The sequence below is a fragment of the Natrix helvetica genome (assembly GCF_964273705.1).
Source record: "Natrix helvetica genome assembly, chromosome: 16".
Classification (NCBI taxonomy): domain Eukaryota; kingdom Metazoa; phylum Chordata; class Lepidosauria; order Squamata; family Natricidae; genus Natrix; species Natrix helvetica.
The window spans coordinates 4,301,933-4,327,612 of record NC_138563.1 but is presented as its reverse complement, the minus strand read 5'-3'; the positions used below and the strand labels follow the sequence as shown (position 1 = coordinate 4,327,612).

The following is a 25,680-nucleotide window of genomic DNA, read 5'->3' as shown; positions in this document are numbered from 1 at the left end:
CCCCCCAAACCTGCAAAAAAAAGGGGGGGGCTTCTATGAAAAAGCGCTGCGCTTTTTTTCTTCTCCCCTCTCCGGCGGGTGACAACTGCGGGCAACTTTCGGGGAGAGTGGGTGGGTGGGTGGCAGGAAGGGGTCCCCTCGCCCTCCCCGGGGCGGGTCCCCAGATTTTGTGCCTTGCGCTTCCTCTCTTCCTCCTCCTCCTCTCGCGCATTCCTGCCTCTTGACTCAGGCCTGGAGAAGGAGAAGGCGGCGGCGGCAGCGACAGCGGCGGGCGCTCGCTGGCTGCACCAGGAAGCCGTGTGCGCGGCCCGCAGCATGTAAGGCGAGCGGAGGCAGCGCTAGACAGGCGAGGGAAGGAAGGAGGAGGAGGAGGAGGAAGAGGAGGGAGACGGCTCGGCCATGGAGGACGGCACCGAGGAGGAGACGGTGGAGCTGCCCCTGACCAACGGTACCGAGATCCAGGGTCCCGGATCCCCCAACCGAGGGGTCCCCACCCCGTTGGAGCGCAAGGGGACCTTGGAGACGCCAGCCGCGCCTAGGGCGCACCGCGCGCCCTTGAAGCCTCTCCAAGCCGGGGCGCGGGGAATAGGGGGGTCTCCAGTGGGTCTGGGGGGGTTGAAATGTCAGGGTCACAGCCGGATCTCCCCCTCCCCATATTTGGAGGGAGGGGGGGAGGCGGCCGCGCGCGGAGGCCCGCGGAGTTGGGGCCGAGCCGGGGCGCGCCAGTAGGGTGGGGTGACAGCCTTGGGGTAGGGGCGAGTTGGGTGCGAAGCGCTGGATCGGGAAGGGGGTCCCTGGCTGCCCCAGTAGCAGAAGAGATATTGGGGAGGGGGTGCTTCAGAGAAGGCAGGGCGCGGGCATCGTCTCTTGGGAAGCTACCCTGGCCAGGAGCGCAGGGAGGGGTCGCTCGCGGGACCCTCTCCCCATATCCGGAAGGCGAGCCACCAGTTGCTTCTGTAACTCCTGCTTCCACCCCCCCCACTCCTTTCTAGCTTTGCAAAGCAGGAATGGGACGCAGAGCCGGGCCAAAACGGGGAATGCCTGCCTGGCAGTGCCAACCCGGGCTCGTCGGGACCCCCAGAGCCCAGCCAGACGACCCCCCCCTTTGCAAAGGCTGGAGCTGGCCAGGCCTGGCCGAGTGTTATTTTTCAAAGTGGGGGAAGCCCCGCCTCTGAATGGAGGCAAGCCCCGCCTCTCCGCCCAGCTGGAACCGGGGCTCGTTTGTGTGTGTGTGTGTGTGTGGTTGGGGGTTTATGTGTGCTTCTGAATCACCAGCCCACCCCCGTCGGGATTGGCACGTGGGGGCGGGCTGGGGGCTCGAGCTAGCGAGCAGCCGCGGCGCCTGCAGGCAGCAGCAGGTGGGTGGTGGGAGGGGGCGCAGAAGGCTGCTTCTGGGGTGGGGTGTTTCACGGCTTAACATCCCCCCTCCCACTCTGCCTTCAGCATCTGAACCTCCTTACAGTATTGAACTGTACGGTAGGTATATCCGTTTAATCAGAATCGAGCTGGAAAAGGGACCTTGGAGGTCTTCTAGTCCACCCCCCCCTGCTCAAGCAGGAGACCTTGTGTCGTTTCAATCAATCAATCAATCAATCAATCAGAATAGAGCTGGAAAAGGGACCTTGGAGGTCTTCTAGTCCAGCCCTCTGCCCAAGCAGCAAATCCTATACCAGAGACGGCTAACCTTTTCCGGACGGAGTGCCCAAAGTGTGCGCGCCTGAACCCCCCAAATGCAACGTGCCCCCCCCCCCGTGCAAGAGGGGCTCCCATGCATACACACACAGCTCCCCCCCCCGCATTCACATCCCCCCCCCCCCCCCCGTGGCAGAGACCTGAAAACCAGCTGGCCGACGGAAGGCATGCCCGCCTGTGTGGCGCAGCTGAATTGGGCCCACGGCTCGCGTGCCATCACAGAGGTTTGCCATCACGGTCCTTATACCATCCAGACAGGGTGGCTGTCCGGTCTCCCTTTTTAAAATCCTCCCCCCCCCTTATTTTTTGCCTGCCAAGGGATGCACCTTTGTCCATTTTCCGGTTGGACGCCTCTGTATAACCCTGGGCGATCTTGGGATCACTTACAGATCCGTGTTTTCCAAAACCTGGCAACTTTTGAGAAGTGTTTGGATTTGCCGGCTGGGGGATTCTGGGAGTGGGGAGTCTATACACACACACACCTCTTGAAGTTGCCAAGTGTGAAAAACATGGGACAACTGCAGCGTGAAAGGAAGCCACTGCCTGTCTCTTTCCCAGCTGTCAAAAAAAAGCCTAGTTAAGTTGATTCATGTTTGAAGGCAGTTCTTTTATCATTGGGTTGGCCTGGTTAAATACATTATCTGAACCCGGGTGTGGGTGTATACAATGCATAGCCCCAACCCCCTCTTCATGTGCCTCGCTTGTCAATCAACACCCCTCACCCACCCACCCCCAGCAGGATCTTCCTTTCCGCTCCTTAATTATCATAAATCTGGGTCATAGAGCAATAAGCGTGTCCTTTTAAGCCAAGGGTTTTCACATTTGTCAGTCAAGATTTCAGAAATGGAGCCTCCAGCTAGCAGGGCAGTCTACCTTTGAGGACAGCACGCCCCGGGAAGACGTAAGGACAGGAGCTTGTTTTGTGGGAAGCGTTTGCTGAGTTGTCTGGTAGGAGAGATGGGTTTACGGGACACGAAACGGGCCAGTAAAGTGATTTCTTTCGGATTTAGGGTTTTCTCCTTTGGATGGAATAATTTTTTTAAAAAATCTATTTTTGCCAATCGTAATGAGAAAAGAGCAGCCGAGGTAGGATGGAATAGAATAAAAGACTTTATTGTCACTTTGGATGTACGCTAATCGGCGTGCATTAAAATGAAATCCTCGTTGCATTCCCCGCTCTCCAAAGATGATTATGCACACCCACTCGCAGAGAAGAGGCGTCTAATGTGCGTGCGTGGGTCTGATTGCTTTTAGCGTGCATGAACGGTTTTACTCAAGAGACCCCGAAGGAGAAGGAAATGGTTTTAAAATGGCCCTATTTTTTATTTATTTTTTTTAATATAATTTTTAATTTGAAGCACGTGGCGCGCAGGGAAGCTGATCTGAACGGCCGGTGTGTGAGCAAAGAAAATGTGGGGAAAACCCACGACTCCCTTTGGGATCTCATCAGCCGAGGAAGATTTAAGCGAGGGCCGTGTTTTCTACGTGTGGTTGGAAAAAGAGGCCCTTTGGGGTGGTAGGCAAGTATAGGCTCGCTTCACCGCCTGTTGGCTAACTTATGATTCACCTGCCCGGAAATGGGGTGACTCCCCAGGGAATTGGGTGGGGAGGTGTGATTTGTGTGTGAGCAAAGGTTCCAGCGATGAGGAGGCAGTGAGAGGGTCCCTTGGGACGTCCTGGCTCAACCCACCTCAACAACTTTTAAGATGGGTGGACTTCAATTCCCAGAATTCACCAGCCACAGTGCTGGCTGGGGAATTCTGGGAGTTCTTCCTTTCTTCTTTATTACCCAAGTGTGATTGGACACACAAGGGATTTGTCTTTGGTGCAGATGCTCTCAGTGTACATCAAAAGACAAGATAATGTATCTTGCCTTTTCGTCTTGTCTTTCATCAAGGTACAAACACTTAATGATACTCAGAGGGTACAAATAAACAATCAGGAAACAAACAATATCAATACAAATCGTAAGGATACAAGCAAGTTACAGTCCTGCAGTCATAAGTGGGAGGAGATGGGTGATGGGAACGATGAGAAGACTAATAGTAAGAGTAATGCAGCCTTAGTGAATCGTTTGACAGTGTTGAGAGAATTATTTGTTTAGCAGTGTGATGCCGTTCGGGGAAAAACAGTCCTTGTGTCTAGTTGTCTTGGTGTGCAGTGCCCTATAGCATCGTTTTGAGGGTAGGAGTTGAAACAATTTATGTCCAGGATGCGAGGGGTCTGTAAATATTTTCACGACCGTCTTTTTGACTCCTGCAGTGTGCAGGTCCTCAATGGAAGATGAGTTGGTAGCCATTGTTTTTTCTGCAGTTCTGATTCTCCTCTGAAGTCTGTGTCTCTCTTGTTGGATTGCAGAGCCAAACCAGATAGTTATAGCGATAACAGACTCAATAATTCCTCTGTAGAACAGAATCAGCAGCTCCTTGGGCAGTTTGAAGTCCACATATCTTAAAGCACACTGGCTGGAGAATTCTGGGAGTTGAAGTTCTCATCTTAAAGCGTGCTGGCTGGGGGATACTGGGAGTTGAAGTCCACATATCTTAAAGCACGCTGGCTGGAGAATTCTGGGAGTTGAATTTCACCCATCTTAAAGTAAATTGGCTGGGGAATTCTGGGAATTGAAGTCCACCCAGCTTAAAGTTGCTGAGTTGAGAAGCACTGCCTCTTACGGACTACCAATTAGAGCTGGCCATCCCTGCTTTTAGTTCAAAAAAATAAATTAAACTAATAAATCAGGGCAGTGGGTTAGAGGGTTATGGAAAAGATGGTCTGATGCTGTTAACATTTTTAAAAAATAGCGTTGAAGCTAAAAATTACAGGAAAAACAACAATAAGACCCCAACTAGATGTCTGAAATAAAGCCTGTATAATAAATTCAGTCTGCTGAAGCCAAAATGCCAGCGCTGGGCAGTCAGGTAGCCTCTAAATCCAGTAAAGTTAGTTTAATTAATTAGTAATTAATTACTTAAGTACCATGAGCCTAAAGATTGGGAATTACCGGGGGAGTCTAGGAAGTTGCAGGGGACACCAAATGTATTTATTTATATTTAGTTGATTGACAGAACTTAGAGGTCGTTCTGATCAGCATTCACTAGGAATGAATAGCAGGAGTGTGTTATTATTATATAGCCCTGTTGTTATTTGTGGCGATGGTTATTGTTGAAGATCCATTCTTTTGACTTTTTTTTTTCAAGAGGCCTGTACTAGAAGTTTTTGGTAAAGTGATCTTTATCGCTTGTTTGTATCTTATGATGAGTGATTGTAACTATGATTTATGGTCTGTGACCTGTCACTTTGTTGTTTGCATGTACAAGCGAGAGCTTATGCACCAGAGGCAAATTCCTTGTGTGTCCAATCACACTTGGCCAATAAAGAATTGAATTCTGTTCTGTTCTATTCTATTATTAAGTTCTATTCTATATTCTGTTATGTTCTATGTTATGCTATGCTATGCTATCCGTGTTTCCCCCAAAATTAGACATGGTCTTATTTTCTTTTGACCCCCGAAATAAGCACTTGGCCTTATTTTGGGGGAGGCATTATTTTGGGGGTACAAAATTATTTTTATTTTGAGCGTGCGCTCAAAAACCCGATTGGCTTATTATTCGGGGAGGTCTTATTTTGGGGGATCAGGCTATGTTCTGTTCTATTCTATTTTCTATTCCATTCTATTTTCTATTCTACTCTATTCTATTCTTCTATTTTCTATTCTATTCTGTTTCCTGTTCTATTCTATTTCCTATTCTATTCTATTCTACTCTCTATTCTACTCTCTATTCTATTCTCTATTTTCTATTCTACTCTACTCTCTATTCTATTCTATTCTATTCTATTCTACTCAACTCTATTCTATTCTATTTTATTCTATTCTATAGTGCTTGTTTTCATAACTGCTTTTAAGGAAACTTTGTTTCCCTTACTTTAGAAAGCTTACTATTTCCCCTGCTTTGGCACTCTTCTCATACATAAATAAATAAAATGTTGCTTTTAAAAAGAAACAGATATGTTTCGCAATTCTCTTGAAGGCATCTTTTCAAATCATCCAAACCAATCTTTGTGCTTAGGGGGATAAAAGGGGATAACTCTGCTGCCCACCCCTTAAATATTTTCATTTTCCCCTTCTTGCAATTGGTTGTTTTGATTTCTCTGAGCTCCCCAGAAGCCTTGAGGACTAGCGTGGTGTAGGGTTTCCTGCCTAAGCAGGGGTTTGGACTAGAAGACCTCCAAGGTCCCTTCCAACTCTGTTATTCTATTATACCACTTGTTCTCTTGTCTCTTGAATGGTCAAATCGTTTTTTCTTTCTTTCTTGAGACTACAAATTCTGGAACTGCTCCTTGGAACAGTCCCAGACTGAAAAAGCATGTGGCTCCAAATAACATTGGCAAAGATTCTAGTCCTCAAACCCAGGCTGGGAGCTCAGAGACGATCTTGCCGTGAAAAGGGGAGAGGGTTGGGCTACATGACCTCTGTGTGCCCTTCCAAGGTTAGGATTTTGTGCGCGGAATATAATTTGGGTTTAAATTCTTGGGCTGGAATTAAAAATAGTCTGGATTTCGGATTCTTTTATCGGCGGGATAACACGGGCGTTTTTGTCTCTCTTTCCCCGCTTAGCAAATTTAACCGGGCACGATGAGGAGAAAGTGGGGATGGAAAATTTCGAACTGCTCAAAGTTTTGGGGACCGGAGGTAAGTGCAAACCAGATTTATAAGGTTTTTAGCTAATATTCCCGTCTTTCTCTCTCTCTCTCTCTGTGTCTCTGTCTTTCTGTCTCTTTCTGTCTCTCTCTTTGTGTTTGTCTCTCTCTCTTTCTCTCTCTCCCTGTCTCTTTCTCTCTCTCTGTCTCTCTCTCGCCCTCCCTCCCTCCCTCTGCCTAATAATAGACAGAGCATTTTTTTCCCTTTGGTTAAAAAAACAACCCATTAAGAATCTTGAAATTGCTGCCAATTTTCACTCTTGATTCAGGGGGAGGGATTGAAAAGCAGAGCTGGAAGGGAAACGAAATACAAGGTAGTCCTCAAATTACAACCGCCGCTGAGCCCCAAATTTCCGTTGCTAACCAAGACATTTGTTAAAAAGTGAATTTTGCCCCATTTTACGACATTTCTTGCCACCGTTGTGAAGTTGAGTCCCTGTGCTAGATTAGTCACACGGTTGTTAAGTGAGTCTGTGCAGGTTAGAGGGTTGCAAAAGGGGGTAACGTGACCCCGGGAACACCGCAGCCATCATAAATAGGACCCAGGTGCGAAGCGTCCTAATTTTGATCCCGGGGATGGCGCTCTGGCCGTCAGTGTGAGAAACGGCCGTAAGTTGCTTGTTTCGGTGCTGTCGTAGCTTCGGTCACTAAACAAACCATTGGAAAGCGAGAACCACCCGCTACGTCCAACGCCGCTTATTGCTTTTCCTTCTGCACTTCAGCCTACGGGAAGGTGTTCCTGGTCCGTAAACTAACTGGCCACGACACCAACAAGCTTTACGCAATGAAAGTCCTCCGCAAAGCGGCCATCGTCGCCAAAGCCAAGACAACCGAGCACACGCGGACCGAGCGAACTGTCCTGGAGCACGTCCGCCAGTCGCCTTTCCTCGTGACGCTGCATTACGCCTTCCAGACGGACTCCAAGCTCCACCTGATTCTCGGTAGGTGGGGGGAATCGGGGCCCGAGGAGAGAAAGGGGAGGACGGGATTGGAGGGGGTGGGGGCGGGGGGACATTTGTCCGCACTAAGGGTTCAGATCCGAGCCTCTCCCGCGGCTTCCTTCCTAGATTACGTGAGCGGAGGGGAGCTGTTCACTCACTTGTACCAACGGGACCATTTCTCGGAGGAGGAAGTACGGTTTTACAGCGGGGAGATCATTTTGGCCATCGAGCACCTCCACAAGGTGAGAACTCTTTCATTTGCCCATTGCTTAAATCTTCTAGGCCGCCCATCTCCCCTGAACTGAAGCACAGAACATAAAATAGAATAGAATAGAGTTTTGGAATAGAATAGAGTAGAATTTTGGAATAGAGTAGAATTTTGGAATAGAATAGAATTTTGGAATAGAATAGAATATAATTTTGGAATAGAATAGAATATAATTTTGGAATAGAACAGAATTTTGGAATAGAATAGAATATAATTTTGGAATAGAATATAATTTTGGAATAGAATAGAATATAATTTTGGAATAGAATAGAATAGAATTTTGGAATAGAATAAAATTTTGGAATAGAATAGAATACTTGTCCCAGCTTCTGCCAACCTAGCAGTTCGAAAGCACGTAAAAAAATGCAAGTAGAAAAATAGGGACCACCTTTGGTGGGAAGGGAACAGCATTCCGTGCGCCTTGGGCGTTGAGTCCTGCCGGCCACATGACTACGGAGACGTCTTCGGACAGCGCTGGCTCTTCGGCTTTGAAACGGAGATGAGCACCGCTCCCTAGAGTCGGGAACGACTAGCACATATGTGCGAGGGGAACCTTTACCTTTTACCTTAGGAAGTGAATGCCACCCCTGGGTGGGGGCCTTGTCTGATGATTGTAGTGTTGTCGTTGGCGCAAGGGGCCAAAGAGGTGCCTTTCTCATTCCTCAGCTTGGCATCATTTATCGGGACGTGAAGCTGGAGAATATCCTGCTGGACAACGAGGGTCACGTGGTGCTGACCGACTTCGGCCTGAGCAAAGAATTTGTGACGGAGGATGTGAGTTCGGATTGTCCTGAGAAGCTCCCTTCTTCCCCTAAATGGCATCCGTGGTTGTCTGGTTCCTGGGAATGGTGGTAGGTGGGGTGGGGTGGGTGGGTGGGTTGAGTCTTTGTAAGGGGTGGGGCATCAGGCAATGAAGACCAGCTTTAGCCAGCAATCTAGAAGATGTGTGGACTTCAACTTCCAGAATTCCCCCGTGGCTGGCTGAGGAATTCTGGGAGTTGAAGTCCACAAATTCCCAAATTTGGAGACCCCTGGATGAGATAATCCTCAATTCTGATCTGGTTGCTGCTTTCTTCCCTTCTTCAGTCTTCTGGCTGCACAAAATGTGCCTCTTTATTGATTGTCATCAAAATTCATTTTTTTCCTTCCTTCCTTCTTTTTCTTTCTTTCTCTTTTCTTTCTTTCTTTCCTTCCATCCTATTTCTTTCTTTTTTCCCCTTTCTTTCTTTCTTTCTGCCTTAATCTTTTCCTTTCTTCCTTTTTCTTCCTTTCTTTTTCTTCTTTATCCTTTCTTTGCTTCCTTCCTTTCTCTTTCTTTCCTTTCATCCTTTCTTTTTCTTTCTCTTTCTTTCTTTCTTTCTTTCTGTCTGCCTTAATCTTTTCCTTCCTTTCTTTTTCTCCTTTCTCCTTTCTTTCTTTCCTTCCTCTTCCTTCCTTCCTTCCTTCCTTCCTTTTCTTCCTTCCATCCTATTTCTTTTTTTTCCCTTTCTTTCTTTCTGTCTGCCTTAATCCTTTCCTTACTTCCTTTCTCTTCCTTTCTTTCTTTTTCTCATTTCTCCTTTCTTCCTTTCTCTTTTCTTCCTTTCATCCTATTTTTCTTTTCTTTCTCTTTCTTCCATTCCTCTTTGTTTGTCTGTGTCTTTCTCTTTTCCTTCCTTCCTTTTCCTTTCTTTCTCTCTTTCTTTCTTTTTCCTTCCTTCCTCTTTCTTTCTTTCATTTTTCTTTCCTTCCTTCTTTCCGTCCCCTTCCTTCCATCCCTTTCTTCTTTCCCCTTGCCACAGAAAGAACGGACTTTCTCATTTTGCGGCACCATCGAATACATGGCCCCCGAGATAGTACGCAGCAAAAGTGGACACGGGAAGGTGAGAAGGTTGGCGTAAAATTCTCTGCAACAGGCCAGAAAGCAAATTTCACAAGTATCGAGGGGGGGGGGAAAAAAAGGGAGGCAGCATTAATTTATCTGCGCAGAAGCTTTGGATAAAAGTCAGTGTGGGGAAGGCTTTTTCTAATAGAGTGGGAGACATACTTAGGGGGAGCAAGTGGAAGACAGCAAAGTGGGAATACAGGTAATCCTCGACCTTGCAACCAAAATGGGGACCAGCATTTCCATGGCTAAGCAGCACAGTTGTTAAGCAAATCATCATCCCAATTTTATGACCTTGCTTTTGCCAGTTGTTAAACGTATCACACAGTTGTTAAGTGTCAGTCGTAAACGTGAGGACCGTCTGTCCGTCCCTTTTTTCAATGCCGTTAGAACTTCAAGCAGTCGCTAGGTAGACGGTTGTAAGTCAAGAACCGCCTGCATTCTACCAGTTCAGTCCCGTTGACTTTCTCTCTCTCTCTCTTCCTCCTTCCCTCCCTCTCTCTCTTTCTCCCCTTTGCAGTCTGTGGACTGGTGGAGTTTAGGAATCCTGGTTTTTGAGCTTTTGACGGGTGCGTCCCCTTTTACGCTCGAAGGGGAGAAGAACTCGCAGGCGGAGGTCTCCAGGTGAGGTGGGGGCGAACGGGAAGATTTGGGGAGACAGGGAGGAGGGGGGGGCGGGTAGCCGATGAAATGAGGGGCAAAACCAATCCAGATACAAGAGCGACGGAAGTTCTTCAAAGGAATTTGTCCCCTGCTCCTTCCAACTTCTTGAGGCTTGGTGGCGCAGTGGTTAGAGAGCGGTACTGCAGGCGACTTCTGCTGCCTGCCAGATGCCTGCAATTTGGCAGTTCGAATCTCACCAGGCTCAAGGTTTGTCTCAGCCTTCCGTCCTTCCGAGGTGGGTCAAAGGAGGACCCAGATTGTTGGGGGGCAAGAGGCCGACTCTGTAAACCACTTAGAGAGGGTTGTAAAAGCACTGTAAAGTGGTATGTAAGTCTAAGGGCTATTGCTATTGCCTTTCCTTCCTTCCATCTTTCCCAGTGATTAGAACGCAGCATTGCAGGTTGACTCTCCCCATAGCCAGGAACTTCGATCCTGATCGGCTCAATGTTGACTCAGCCTTCCGTCCTTCTGAGGTCATTAAAATGAGGACCCGGATTGTGAGGGGCAAGAGGCTGATTCTGTAAACCGCTTAGAGAGGGGCTGCAAAGCACTGCAAAGCGGTGTATAAGTCTAAGTGCAATTCTATTCTAGACGGATCCTGAAGTGCAGCCCACCTTTCCCGTCGCTCATCGGCCACGACGCTCGCGACCTCCTCCAGAAGCTCCTGTGCAAAGACCCCAAGAAACGCTTGGGGTCCGGCCCGATGGGGGCCCAGGAGATTAAAGAGCACCCCTTCTTCAGGGTAAGGTTTGCGAGTTCTGCGCCCACCTTGGAGACGTTGGGCAGGCTGGATTCCTGGCCAGCCTTCCCCTCCCGAGTCCATTCCCTGGAGAATCGTGCGTGCAAGGATTGGGAGAGCAGGCTGGCTGGGGAATTCCGGGAGTTGGAGTCCACCCATCTTCAAGTGTGCTGATTGGGGGATTCTGGGAGTTGAAGTTCACCCATCTTAAAGCAGGCTGGCTGGGGGATTCTGGGAGTTGGAGTCCACCCATCTTCATGTGTGCTGACTGGGGGATTCTGGGAGTTGAAGTTCACCCATCTTAAAGCAGGCTGGCTGGGGGATTCTGGGAGTTGGAGTCCACCCATCTTCATGTGTGCTGACCGGGGGATTCTGGGAGTTGAAGTTCACCCATCTTGAAATTGTTGAGGTTGAGCAACATTGAGTTGGTTTATCTCTGCAGCCTAGTTATATCTTCTCCCCAATTATTTTTTCCTCCCCTCCAGGTCTTGGACTGGGATGAATTAGCAGCACGCCGGATCAGGCCGCCGTTTAAACCCCTCATTCGTCACGAGTTGGACGTGCGAAACTTTGCCGAAGAATTCACCAGCTTGGAGCCCATCTACTCTCCGGCGGGCACCCCTCCCAGCCTAGACCGTGTCTTCCAGGTGCGTCCCTCCCCACAAATGCCATCTTTTCCAATGGTATTGCAGATGGCAGACCTCGTTTTAGGATTTTTTTTAAAAAAATACCCAGCACTTAGTAAGGATTACGACAAAATTGCGGCAAAAGTAACAAAAACAACGAACAGTGGGTTCGTTGGAACCACTGCAGCATTCACAATTACGACCACTGGTTCACTTAACGGCCACCGCAAAAAAGCACCAGAAAATCAGATGTCATTATAACCGGCATAGGCAGGCGGTCGTAACTCGAGGACTCTCTCAGTCATTGGCTAGGGTTCATTGCAAACAAGCATTTGTGAAAAGATTTTAATATTTGCAGCAATCGGTTGGTGATGTGTTAATCCCGGCGATCGTGTTCTATCAGTAATAATATTTGTGGCAAAATGAACTTTTATTATTATTATTAAATATTTTTATTGTTTTATATCATAAATTCCATTTCTAGATTGAACAGTGTGTTTTCTAGGTGCCAACCTGTTAACATATAAACATCATCATAACATTATAATCATGCACGTATAAGCATATATACAATTATATAAATTGTTGAAAAGTATATTATCTTCCATTATAAAATCAATTATATAATCATCAAATGATTATATGATCAGTGGCTAAGATACTTGTTCAGAAAGGTCGGCAGTTTAGCGGTTTGAATCCCTAGTGCTGCGTAATGGAGTGAGCTCCCGTGACTTGTCCCAGCTTCTGCCAACTTAGCAGTCCAAAAGCACGTAGAAAAATAGGAGTCACCTTTGGTGGGAAGGGAACAGCGTTCCATTCGCCTTCGGAGTTGAGTCCTGCCGGCCACATAACCACGGAGACGTCTTCGGACAGCGCTGGCTCTTTGCTTTTGAAACGGAGATGAGCACTGCCCCCTAGAGTCGGGAACGATGAGCACATATGTGCGAAGGGAACTTTACCTTTACCCATCAAAATATTTGCTAATCATTTTTTCTTTCTCGTGTAGTCCATATTTCACATAAATCCACTCATTTAACCTCTGTATCTGTCAACTAACCATATGTAGAAAAAGTTCCCAGGTCACAAAATATTCCGAGTCTCCTTTTTCTTCGATTTTTAGAGTTAACCTATTGACAAAATGAACTTTAAGGGTAAGGAAAACATCAGGCTAATCAGCCTCAGACCCCAGTCCCAGAACAGGCACCTTGGGAAGTTGTAAGTTCAAGGCAATACAATTTAAAATTCATTGGTCCAAATTGTCATTTCGCTGCGTTGGGATTTTTCTACGTAATCAAACTTCCTGGACAAGGGACCCCAAATAACTGGAACGAGGGAGAATGAAATGAACTTAAGCCGCGGAGAGAAGGAAAGTGATCGGAGAGATCTTGAAAAAAAGATCTTTCCGAGCGGTTAAAAAATTGCGGCCAGAAAAATTGTGGTTTTCGCTTTGAAACAAGCTGGGTTTTTTTTCACAATCTAAAATCATTTCAGGAAGCGCCTTGCACGAACTTACTCGTCTGCAAAGACGCTGGAACAGAATAAAAGTGCAGGTTTTTTTCATTGTGGAGGACTAGATTTTTTTTTTTTGCTTGGCGAGTTTCAAAATGTTCTTTCAAACTTCCTCCTTTTCCTTAGCAACCAGCCAGCGACGGTGTGTGTAGTTTTCTTGCAGCCAGGGTGAAATTTCAGGGGTCCTTTGGGCGAAATGACACCCCAGGAACTGGGGTCCTCTTAATAGTTCAAAACGAGATACTCACCTTCTATGTGAGAATGCTCTCGACTTACAATCATATATTTAGCAACTTTTCAAAGTTACAACAGGCCCTCAAAAAAGTGGCATATGATGGACTGATGAACTATTGCAGCATCCTTGAGGTGGGGGGTGTCATGTGAACAAAATTTGGGTGCTCCATTCACTTTGAATTTTGATTCTCCCAATGAAAGACGAACGGGTCAGAAAAATAAACGATGAGTGATGGAAGATTGATGCCCTGATGTCAACCTTGTGGTTCTGATTGCTGTTTTGTGCAAATCAGAATACAGAAAAACAGAGTTGTGGAAGGGACCTTGGAGGCCTTCTAGTCCATCCCGCTGCTGTACCCCCAAATTCTTCATTTGACTAAACATACCAAATTCCCACAACTGTTTCTCTCAAAAGCTGGGCAGCAATCATCTCACAACGCTGTTTCTGGTTTTTCTCTCCAAAAGGGATATTCCTTCATCGCCCCGTCAATCCTCTTCAACCGTAATGCTGTGACCGCTGACATACTTGAGGCAGCGTACGACGGAGAGCGTCCCGGAAGGTCTGCGGTGGCCCGCAGTGCCATGATGAAGGCAAGGGGGGGAATTGTCCTCAGAAGGAGAAGCAGGAAGCCATAGCAGAGTGGGGCAAATTTTTGTTGTGACCCACCAGCAGAGCTGGGAGCAGAGTTGGAGAGTGAGGAGGGTTGGGGAGGAACCTGGGCCAGTCCTGGAGTCTGGGGAAGGCTCTGATGAGGGCTCTGTGTCGGAGGCAGAGAGGGGGCCAGGGCCGTAGGCCAGTGATCAGCTGCCTGGGCTTACGACTGTAATTTTGGAGTGATTTATGGTCGTAAGTCAAGGACTATCGGTAGAAAATCGCCAGCCTTCCAAGAAGTTGAAAGTCAAAAGTTTTCACGAGAGTCCAGGTATTAATTGCATCCATAGAGTTTGTAAGCATTTGAGGTCATTTAGAAGCCAAATGAAGTGATTCTACTTGCAAAGCTAAGAGCAAGAATCACCTGTCTCACTTACTAACTCCCTGCTTCTCTCTCTCCTTTCTCTCTCTCAGGATTCTTCGTTCTTCCAAAAATATGAGATGGATTTGGTGGAGCCCCCACTGGGGGAAGGAAGCTTCTCCGTCTGCCGCCGTTGCCAACATCGACAAAACGGGACGGAATTTGCGGTCAAAATCATCAGCAAAAGGTAGTCAATTTTTATTTCCTTTCTCCAAAGGGCTTCTTGCCACTCGCTAGCCTCATCCACCCAGAAAGGTTCTATTTTATATTTATTTTGTCTTTGATTTATTTTATATTTATTTTGTATGTGATTTTATATATTCATTTCATATTTTATGTTTTATATTTATTTCATATTTATGTTTTGTTTTTATTTCATATTTCATATTTTTTATATTTCCCATTTCAGATTTATGTTTTATATCATATTTTATAATATTTTATATTATTTTATATGTATTTTACATTTCGTTTTATATTTTCATATTTTATGTTTTAGATTTATTTTATATTATATTTATTTTATTATTTCATTCATTTATTATTTTATTTATTTATTATTTTATTTGTTTTATTTTGTTGTTTTGTTATTTTTATTTTATTATTTGGTTCTTTTTATTTTATTATTATTTATTATACAATATAAATTATTATATTATTTATTTTTTATTTATTTTGTTTGGTTGTTTTGTTATTTTTATTTTATTTTTTATTTTTGGTTCTTTTTATGCCAAGTTGATCTCGGGTTTCTGACCCAGACGCAAAATGCCTCAGGGAGTCTGTGAGCAGGCGCATTTATACTCACGGTCTCAGTCAATCAGGAGGGACTGATGGAAGCAGCCAATCGGAAATGCCTTCTATCACCCCGCCTTTTAAAGGGGCCTTTGTTCCTATTCAAACCTGCAACAGCTGAAATTCATCTATACGGCGAAGAACTCAGTCAAATCTTGAGCCAGATTTAAGTGGGTGGCTTGGGCTATTAATATCAGTCAGCAAAGAAAAAATCCATTTTCAGTCCTGTTGCTCCCCCGCGTCAAAGAGAACACGGCGCAAGGCGTGGGAAGACTGAGAAAACTTTCTAGCTCCTGATGGGGCTCGTGTTCGAATCCCTGAAATTAAGAATTCTCCCTTTGGCGAGGTCAGCGGTGCCGTTAAGGTAGCTGAAGAGGCTGTCACCAGGTTAAAACTGGTGCTGTGTGGAAAATGGAGGGAGGAATGATGGGGTGCGAAGGCTACGAGATGGGGGGGGTAAGGGAACTTTATAGTTGTGGAATTGGACGTGGGGGCTCAGTGGTTAAGACACTGGGCTTGTTGATCAGAAAGGGCAGCAGTTGGGCAGTTTGAATCTCAGCACCACGTAACGGAGCGAGCTCCCGTTACTTGTCTCAGTTTCCACCAACCTAGCAGTTCGAAAGCACGAAAGAAAATGCAAGTAGGAAAATAGGAACCACCTTTGGTGGGAAGGGAACAGCGTTCCGGGCGCCTTCGGCGTTGAGTCATGCCGGCCACATGACCACGAAGACGTCTTCGGACAGCGCTGGCTCTTCGGCTTTGAAACGGAGATGAGCACCGCCCCCTAGAGTCGGGAACGGCTAGCACCTAGGCGCGAGGGGAAATTTTACCTTTTTACCTTCAATCAGCTGCGATGGACAGTGGAATCTTTCTCCTCCTTTTTCCCGGTGCAGGATGGAAGTCAACACCCAGCGAGAGGTGGCGGCTCTGCAGATCTGCGAAACCCACCCGAACATCGTCAAACTTCACGACGTTCATCAGGACCAGGTGAGGATCCTCGTTCTTGGAGAGGAAGCCATTCGAGAAATGCAATCTAGTTAAGGATGAAGAGGTTGGATCCTGAGGTTTCTTTTGACTCAGATCCCAAACACAAGCCCTTTGTAGTTAACAAAAAGTTCCCTTTATTAGGAGCGCCGACAAAAACTTTCTCTCTCACCGCAGGCTAACAAGTCCGGCCAGAAGGGAGATGAATAGTTGTCTGCCACATCTATTCATCTCTGCCCCCTGCCTTTTATCCCCAGAGCTAAGGTGGGGCTTCGCATGCAGCGGTAGCTCTTCCGTCCCAAGGACCGGCTCATAGATTTCCACTGCTCTCCTCTCCTCTGCCTTATGCATATCTGCGTGTCAAGCATTGGACCAAGCTGTTCCTCCTCTTCCTCATCGGCCACCTCCAGACCTGGGGGCTGTTGACTCTCCATCTAAGGGCTGACGGACGGCCCAGGCTCCGCCTCTGTCTCTCTCTCTCTCTGACAGCTCCATTCTCTCTTCCCGCTGCTTTCTTAGTTGTTCTTGTCTTCTGGCAGCTCTGCGCATGCACACACTGGGAACAGGCTCCAGTTGTTCTTCTGCCTCACTGCTGCCTAGCTCCCTCTCTGCCTCCGAAGCAGAGCTTTCCTCAGCCCCCAGGACCGGCCCATGTTCCTCCCCAACCTCCTCAATGTCTGACTCTGCTGCTGAGCAGAGCTAGCCGCTGGCGGGGCCACAACAAGGCACCAAGGCACCGCTGTAGGTCCCTTTTTGTCCTTCTTTATCCGTAGTATCACACGTACCTGGTGATGGAATTGCTGAGGGGCGGGGAACTCCTGGACCGGATCAAGAAGAAGCAACACTTCAGCGAATCGGAAGCCAGCCAGATCATGCGCAGCTTGGTTTCCGCCGTCAGCTTCATGCACGACTCGGGAGTGGTGCATCGGGACCTCAAGCCCGAGGTACGCAAGGAAAAGGGGAGGCTGGGCTCCCAGGGAAGGTGCTTGGTGAAAGAGCCCAAAACTGCATTTAAAAAGGTTTTCTGTTTTTAACCCGACACACCTTTTTTTTGCTTTAAAATTGAATTATAAGATAGCAATAGCACTTAGATTTTATATACCGCTTTACAGCCCCTCTAAGGGGTTTACAGAGTCAGCCTCTTGCCCCCAACAATTTTGGCTCCTCACTTTATTGACCACAGAACTTGGAATCTTGACAGCTTTATGTTGCTAAGTTAGAAAGTTCTTGAGTGGGTTTTGTCCTCTTTTTATGACTTTTCTTGCCACGTGGGCCAAGTGAATCACCATCGTAAGTGTGAAAAACACCCCATCATCACTGTCTTCAGCGCTGTTGCCAATTCAAATGATCGCTGGGTGAACTGCCGTAAGTCGAGGTCTACCTGTAATTCTGTTGTCCCTTTGCTCCTAGAATATTCTCTACGCAGACGAGTCGGAGGGCGCCCCCGTGAAGGTGATCGACTTCGGCTTTGCCCGCCTCTGCCCTCAAAATTCGCAGCCCATGCAGACCCCCTGCTTTACCCTCCAGTACGCGGCCCCCGAACTTTTGCAGGACGGAGGCTACGATGAATCTTGTGATCTCTGGAGCCTGGGGGTGATCTTGGTAGGTTGAGCTTGTCAAAAGGGATGGGGGAAGTCGTTCCACCAAGCCGTTTGCGTACGGTAGACAGGTTATAAACGAGGGGGTCCCTTAGTGGTCTCTGAGCTGCCTTGTTTTCTTGCAGACATTTGGGTCATGAAACGCCTGCAGGAAAAAAAAAACCAAGCCCAGAGCCCCAAGGACCCCACAGATTTTGTAATTGTTGGAGGGGGGGTCATTGAGGGGAACCAGGGGCTCAAGACAGTCAATGGGCTGAAGGCACCATTCAGCCAAAGCGGGAAATCTCCCTATTTAATCTTCTCGAGGGGGCGTCCCTTTTACCACCACCCTTCGAAGCTGCAAGTAGTATCGGGGAGACGTGACGTTGCCGTGTGTGTCTCTCCTTCTGCTCATTTGCCTTCTCCTCCCTTCCAGTACACCATGCTGTCTGGCCAGGTCCCCTTCCACAGTAGCCAGGAAGGCAGCGCGATCAGCCATGCGGCCGACATCATGCACAAAATCAAGGAAGGGCAGTTCTCCCTGGAGAGCGAAGCTTGGAAGAATGTGTCCGAAGAGGCCAAGGAGCTTGTTCGAGGTGAGGGGGAGATGGACAGCCGGGCGTGGGAATGGGGAGACCTTCCAGGGGGAAGAGCATTGCGGGGACACAACAACACGCTTAAATCGGGTCAGGTCAACCTCCAACAACCTGGGTCCTCATTTGACCGACCTCGGAAGGACGGAAGGCTGAGTCAACCTTGAGCTGGTCAGGATCGAACTGCTGGCTGCGGGCAGAGTTTGCCTGAAATACTGCCTTCTAACAGGAAGGAAGGAAGAAAAATAGCAATAGCACTTTTAGACTTATATACCGCTTCACAGTGCTTTTACAGCCTTCTCTAAGTGGTTTGTAGAGTCAGCCTCTTGACCCCCAACAATCTTGCTCCTCATTTGACCGACCTCGGAAGGATGGAAGGCTGAGTCAACCTTGATCCTGGGAAGATTAGAACTGCCAAATTGCAGTCAGCCGGCAGAAGTAGCCTGCAGTACCGCACTCTAACCACTGCGCCCCTGTGGCATTTGCTGTGCAAACCCAGCCTGTTCGGGCGACTTTAGGATTAAATGCGTGGTTTGAGATGTAGAGAAAAGGTTAATTGAGTTCAGGCGTGTTGTGTAAAACCGCCTGTCGGTTGGTGGAAAAAACCTCCATCTCACGGCGAAGAAGGAAGCAGAGCTTTCACCAGTTGAGCAACTTCTGCATCGTAGCAGCCGTGTTTTTCCAACCCACGAGGGTTTTCAATTTTACCAGATTATCCTCGGTTTACAGATGTCCATTGAGTGGCCATTCGACGTTACGGCAGCCCCGGGAAAAGGTTGTTCAGTGAATCCCGTGTTTTGTGATTTTAATCTCGTCTGTCTGTCTTTGGCCAGGTCTCCTGACGGTTGACCCCGCCAAGCGGTTGAAAATGTCCAACTTACGGTACAGCGAGTGGCTCCAAGATGGCAGCGCCCTCTCGTCCACGCCGCTCATGACACCGGACATCCTCGAGAGCTCGGGGCCCGCCGTGCGAACGGGCGTGAATGTGACGTTTATGGTGAGGGTATACCAGTTTTGAGGCTGGGGGATTTGTTGTTTCCCCCCCCCCGAGGGGACGGATGGGATGGGACGAGGTGTGATTGTACGGAGATGAGCACTGCCCCCTAGAGCCAAGAACGACTAGCACATACGTGGGAGGAGAACTTTTACCTTTACCTGTATTAATTTTTGCTTCAAAAGATGCATTAGGAGTTATTTTCCATTTAGGTCTTGTTTTCAGGGAAATACGGTACTGAATGCATCCATTGATTGACAATCTTAACTGGGGCTTATTTTGGGGTAGGGCTTATATTACAAGAATCGTGAGAAATCATGCCATTTCCCAGTTAGGTCTTATTTTGGGGGAAACAGGGTATGCAATGTGAAAATATATAAACAAACGATTTTAAAAAAAAAGGAAATAGAAGGCTATCCTTTCTTTTGGCATATATAAAAAAATTAAAATAACATTTTTTCTCTCTCTCGTCGCCTAGGCCTTCAATAAGGGAAAGCGCGAAGGTTTTTTTCTGAAAAGTGTGGAAAACGCCCCTCTGGCCAAACGGCGCAAGCTGAAGATGTCCAGCACCGGGGCTGAGGCTCGACGAAGCAGCAGCTCCTCCTCTTCCTCCTCTTCTTCGGGGTCCTCCTCCCGTCCCCCCAAAGCCAAGATCCCCACCATTTGCCACGACCCCCCCTCGTAGCAGCCGGAAAGGGGGGCGGGCGGGAAGGGGGCGAGTACTGAAACGCTGGATGGGAAAAGGGGTATTTATTGTCTATGTTGCTGTCTGGGGAGCGTTGAGGAGCCCGGCTTCCACGTCCCCATTTCCAGCCCACCCACCCGCCATGATGTGATACTTTCCTTCAGAAATGGGGCAGGGGGTTTGATTACCACGAGGACGCAGCCAAGGGAGATTTTGCTACCGCGAGCTGTTTTTTAATGTGGAGAGCGTCACCATTTTATTTCCTACACAGCCTGGCGCTTCTCTGCATGCAAAGGGGGCTGCCTTGGACCCTATTTCCCCAGCCCTCCATTGGGAATGAAATTAAGGCTGTCGCAGATACAGGCTGCCATTTTCCAAACTACCAGCAGAGGGCAGCGGTCCTCTTAGATGTCCCCCTGGTGGTGAGCTGCGTTATTGCAAATCCAAACCTGGGATTATTTTTAAAACAGACTTCAGTTGATGGGATTGTTGTTGTTGTTTTAATTCAGGGTGGGTAACATTTAATTATCATTATTTAATAGGAAGGGATTTGCTCCTTCTGAGGCCAAAACTGCATTCTGGAGAAGGAGAATATTTTCTCCTGCTTTACAGGTAGTCCCTGACTTACAACAGTTCATTCAGTGACCGTTTGAAGTTACAACACATTGAGAAAACTGATTTACGACTGTTTTTCAAGTTGTGGCATCCCCACGGTCACATAATGATTCAGATGCTTGGCAACTGTCTCATATTTATGACGGTTGTAGTGTCCCGGGGTCACATTTTGCGATTTTCTGACCAGTCCACGGGGAAAAGCTGGTTTCACTTAACAACCTTATTCATAACTTAAGAACTGCAGTAATTCCCTTGACGGCTGTGGCGAGGAAGGTCGTCAAATGGGAACTTCTCTCTTAGCAACAGAAATATTGGGCTCAATTGTAGCCGTAAGTCGAGGACTAGCTGTACTTTATTATTATTATTTTTTAATTCCCATATACTCCTGTGTCCGACATAGAACTTCTAATGGCAAAGCTTATCGCCAAGATACGTTTGGGCTCAGATGTTACGCTAAGCCATTCCAACTATGAATATGGGTTAGTCTGCGTGTCACACTAAGGCAAAAGCAACCAGGTTACATGATGGTTGGCACAAGGCTTACATCCGGGGCTACAGTTTCTTGCTGGGGGACTCCTGAACCTCAAACCCTTTGTATAAAAAAACAACACAGAAGTAAAATAGGATTTTTTTTTTAAACAGGTAAAACTCTAAAACTCACTTTGAGCAGGGTGCTAGGGTTTTTAAGGGATAAACAGGCAGTCCTAGACTTTTAGTGACCGGAGTTACAGCGCCACTGAAAAAAAGCCACGTATGACCAGTCCTCACGCTTATGACTGTTTTTCTTTAGCACCTCTACGGTCCCAGGTTCAAAATTCGGGCACTTGGCAATGAGCGTCCGTCTATTTACAAATGGGTGCAGCGTCTCGGGAACGCAAAATTTTCATTGCCGACGTTCGCAGCTGGCTCTCAGATTCGCTTAATGACGTGATTCGTTTTAACAACCGCAACGAATTGCTGAAGAACCACAGCAAAAAAAAAAAGAGAGACTGCTTTGCGGTGGAAATTCCGGCCCTCACTGTGGTCGTAAGTCAAGGACTACCTGTGTGTATGTGTGTATGTATGTATATATGCGTAAAAGAAACAACCCCCCCCCCCCAACAACACAGAATAAGACGCATCAATCTGTTTATGTGTCCGGAAGAAAGAAGCCAAATAGGAAATTTGTAGGAAAATGTATTTTTTTGTTTTGTTTTTGGGGGGAAAGCGAGAGGGACTTAATGTCAACCTCCTCTTGAATCTTGAGAGATTCTTATGGGACGGGGAGGGAGATGCCTTAGGATCCAGTCGGATCTATTTTTCTGGGTGAATCTAATAAGCTCAGGCAGTTTTGCGGGTGGGGGCAAAAGAGGGAGAGAGATATATTTTTAAGAAAGCAATTCCTGTCTGTCTGTTTAAATATATATATATATTGAAAAGCCAAGCATGGGAGTGAATGTTTGTGCAAGGCAGCATCTTTCAGTTAGAATTTTGTGTGTGTGCGAGAAAAGACAGAAATCCAGTTCAGTAGATTTTTAAAAAACCACGTTGAAATATAGAACAGGGAAAAAAAAGAGCACATCCTTAAGAATTATTCTGTTCGCCGGCTTGCTTACAGAGATTAGATTTTTATTTACATCCTTATTTATAGAAAGAAAGACCTTTTTTTAAAAAAAAAAAAAAGAACCCCGGGGAATTCTACCCGGGCCCTCCGTTAATTTAATGACATCAAAGACGTGGAATTCTTAAGAGGTGGATTAACAGCGTTTGAAGTTGTGCTAAATACAAGAGGGGCTTTCCTTACAGCAGTATTAATTGTCGTTATTTTTAAAAAGTTCCCTATTGCTTAAGCTACCGGGGTAAAAAGGAAAAGGGAAAAAAACAACAGTCCTTTTTGAATTTTTATTCTCTATAAACATGGTATGTCTTGAGTGTCTCAAAATTTATTGCAGATTTTTTGGAAACTTAAAAAGATACGTGGCCAAAAGTGTTTTGAGGACTGTGTATTTTATGTAGGGGGAAAAAAAAATAATGGGGTTTTTCAGGAAAGTCGGGGCTGTAAGTTGCTGAATTTCTGGTTGGGGAATTTGACAAGGTGACTATTATTATTATTAATAATTTTTTAAGAACGGGTGATGGCACATTAAGGAATATTTTTATCCGAAACAACCGAAGCTGTAAATGGGTGATTGTTAGGGGGTATGAATAAAAGAGTGGGCTCTTTCCCATTCTTGAATCCGAGACTATATATATATATATATGCACAAAAACAGCATTAGGACAAGGGCCCGAGAAAAGGGAGGGAGAGAGGGAGGGAGAGATTGTTTGAGAGAAAAGGATAGATTGAGAGAAAGACACTGAGAGAGATTAATGGAGAGAAAGAGTGAGAAAGAAAGATTGAGAGAGCGAGATTGTAGAGAAAGATTGAAAGATGAGAGAAAAAGAGAGAGAGAAATGTAGATTGAGAGAAAGATTGAGATAAGGGAAGTGCAATTAGCAATGTATTCCGATTTGGGGAACGAGGGAGGAAACGGAGAAAGTGTAAGCAATGCCCAGCATGGGAAAAATAAGAACGGGTTCAGTATTCTTCCCAGACCCCCCAGTTTGCCAGTTTGATCGACATTAAATGGGACGATTATTGCTACTTGAAGCATTTGGAGTTCCTTTAAAAGAACCATCTGCCACCAATTAAAATGGATAATTTTTATACCATCGTGGGAGAGCGATAGATAGGACACTTTAGAGAGAGACAAAATTTACAGCCTGGGAAAATTTGATTTTTTGCCGAAATCTGGGCCACTACAAGATATTAGATCCGTGTTTCTCACCCTTGGCGGCTTTTAAGGCAGGTGGACTTCAATTCCCAGAATTCCCCAGGCAGGATTGTTGTTACTTGGCTGGGGAATTCTGGGAGTTGAAGTCCTACCCAATCTAAAAGCTAGCAAGGGGTGAAACGTTTTAGGCCAGTGGTTCTAAATATTTTTCCTCCCACGGACTCCCTTTAAATATCTTTGGCCGCCGAGACTTAAGGTTTAAATCAGTATATTTTTTCCCAAGTCCAGGGATCCGCGGACCACGAGTTCGAGAACCTACTGCTCTAGAACTTTTCCACTCCTGCAATTGGACGTGACGGGAATCTTCCTTCCAAAGATGGAATTTGGGAAAGCACCTAATAAATCTGTTTTTCCTGGTCTAGGAAGGAAGGAGGAGGAAGCGAGCGGAGGCTTTAAAATCACAGTATCGGGCAGGGAGTGGAAGGGCGCCACTGATTTTTCTCCCTACGCAAAAATTAAATAAATTCCACGCTTGGCTTCAACCTCCGGGGAGATGGGATTTAGAGAGGAAGTCTTGAACCCGGCTCCCCCTTAAGCTGTCTTTAACCAAGCATCATGTGAACCGGGCCGGGTGTCTCGTTCGAGAGGTTAGGAGCAAACATAACGAGGCATTTTCTGAACGCTTATATATCTATATTTTTTTAAAAGGATAAAAAAAATCTAAGCAGCCTGTGCTAATTTCGCCCCATTTCTAAGCCTGTTTAAAAGGCAGGTAGTCCTCAACTTACCACGGTTCATTTAGTGACCATCCGAAGTTAGGGGAAAAAAAGTAACCTCACACGTACGACGGTGGCGGCCTCTCCGCGATCACAATTCTAGACGCTTTGGCAACTGGTTCATACTTACGACCGTTGCTGTGTCCTAAGGTCACACGATTCCCCGTTTTGCGACAAGCAAAGTCGAACGGGGAAGCCAGATTCACTTAAGGACGGTGGCAAGGAAGGACGCAAAAAGGGGGCCAACCTCGCTCGTGTCTCACTAACCAACCGAAACGTTGGCCTCAGTCGTGGCCGTAAGTCGAGGACTAGCTGTGGTACCCAAATCAACGATTTGGCCAGCTGCTTCCCTCCGCCTTCCATTTGTTTGTACTTGGCAGCTGTTTCCTGCGGGGAGCTAAGAAGCTCCTCCTTTCTGTGGGGTGAGGGACATCCGTGTGCGCACGCCTGTACATATATGTGTATGTCTTAACTGCCATGACGCCCTCCGCTCTGTGCCAAGGAGGAGACGAGTGAGGGAGTGGAGGGCATCCTTTTAACATCCTTTTCAGTAGCACAAGAGGCCAGGGGTCACCCATTTGGGGGTGGGGGTGGGGGTGTGTCCTGGCCCATGCAACCAAACCATGTGTATTTTTTATTTGAAAATAAAAATCGCTTCTGAAGCCAAATCACTCTTTCTTGGATTCTTTTGGGCAAGATTTAATTCCAAAGACCTGCCAACAACATTCAGACAGTGAGGAGGGTTGGGGAGGAACCTGGGCCAGTCCTGGAGTCTGGGGAAGGCTCTGAGGAGGGCTCTGTGTCAGAGGCAGAGAGGGGGCCAGGGCCGTATGCCAGTTATCAGCTGCCTTCGGAGTCAGACATCAGTGAGGCAGAAGAACAGCTGGAGCCTGTTCCCAGTGTGCGCAGGCGCAGAGTTGCCAGACGAAGGGAACAGCTAAAGAACAGGGGTCGACTTGGGAGTGAGGACAGTGAATGGCCCCTCCCAGAGGAAATAAAAGAGGAGCAAAAGGGGAGTGGAGTTTGCAGGAGACCATTAGTTCGCTTAATTGGTTTGTGACTCTCTGAGACTCCTGGCCAAGTTCTTCAGATCTTGGCCTGGCAGCTCTCCAAGCCAGATAAAGTCTGTGACTGCAAATCCTCCCTTGAAAGACTTTGCTGGACGTGAACAATTCATCAGTGGAACAGAAGTTGCCACCAGACGTTGTGAATGCCCCAACACTGGAAGGCTTCAAGAAGATATTGGACAGCTATTTGTCTGAAATGGTATAGGGCTTCCTGCCTAGGCAGGGGGTTGGACTAGAAGACCTCCAAGGTCCCTTCCAACTCTGCTATTGTATTTGTATTGAAGGAGCGGAATTCACAGTAAATTAATAAAAGGGTTTTTTTGTCGGGACAACAAGGAGTTCAGGCTTCAGGCTCTTGGGAAGCCCCAGTCAGAACAAGACCAAAAAGCATTACCAGGTTTGGCACGATGGAACAAATTCGGAAATATTTGGTTCTGTGGTTTATATGGTGCTCCCTGAGGTTGGTTTGGGTGGTTTATTTATTTATTTATTTGCAGATGTTTCATGACCTAACTAGGGAACCTAATCTGTGTAGAAGGGAGGGAGATCTGCAGAGGAGGAAGAGGTGGTCAACTATGGGATCCTTGGTGCTCTCTG

At 46.9% G+C, this 25,680-nt stretch overlaps 1 protein-coding gene across 1 annotated transcript; it reads left to right on the top strand.

Moving 5' to 3' along the window:
- The first annotated feature begins 191 nt into the window (after positions 1–191).
- Positions 192–22,130, top strand: RPS6KA4 (ribosomal protein S6 kinase A4). The gene is made up of 17 exons (XM_081967872.1): positions 192–448; positions 6,308–6,382; positions 7,113–7,331; positions 7,458–7,573; positions 8,266–8,373; positions 9,381–9,461; positions 9,984–10,087; positions 10,718–10,868; positions 11,351–11,512; positions 13,700–13,825; positions 14,301–14,434; positions 15,933–16,026; positions 16,797–16,967; positions 17,434–17,625; positions 18,037–18,196; positions 19,027–19,190; positions 19,666–22,130. The coding sequence occupies exons 1-17, from the start codon at positions 400–402 to the stop codon at positions 19,870–19,872; spliced, it is 2,313 nt and encodes a 770-aa protein (XP_081823998.1). The 5' UTR covers positions 192–399; the 3' UTR covers positions 19,873–22,130.
- The last annotated feature ends 3,550 nt before the right edge of the window (positions 22,131–25,680 follow it).

Coding starts and splice junctions, on each gene's coding strand:
- RPS6KA4 (XM_081967872.1), top strand. CDS start 400: ATGGAGGACGGCACCGAGGAGGAGACGGTGGAGCTGCCCCTGACCAAC. Junction 449..6,307: donor GGAGCTGCCCCTGACCAACG/GTACCGAGATCC, acceptor TTCCCCGCTTAG/CAAATTTAACCGGGCACGAT. Junction 11,513..13,699: donor GCCTAGACCGTGTCTTCCAG/GTGCGTCCCTCC, acceptor TCTCTCCAAAAG/GGATATTCCTTCATCGCCCC.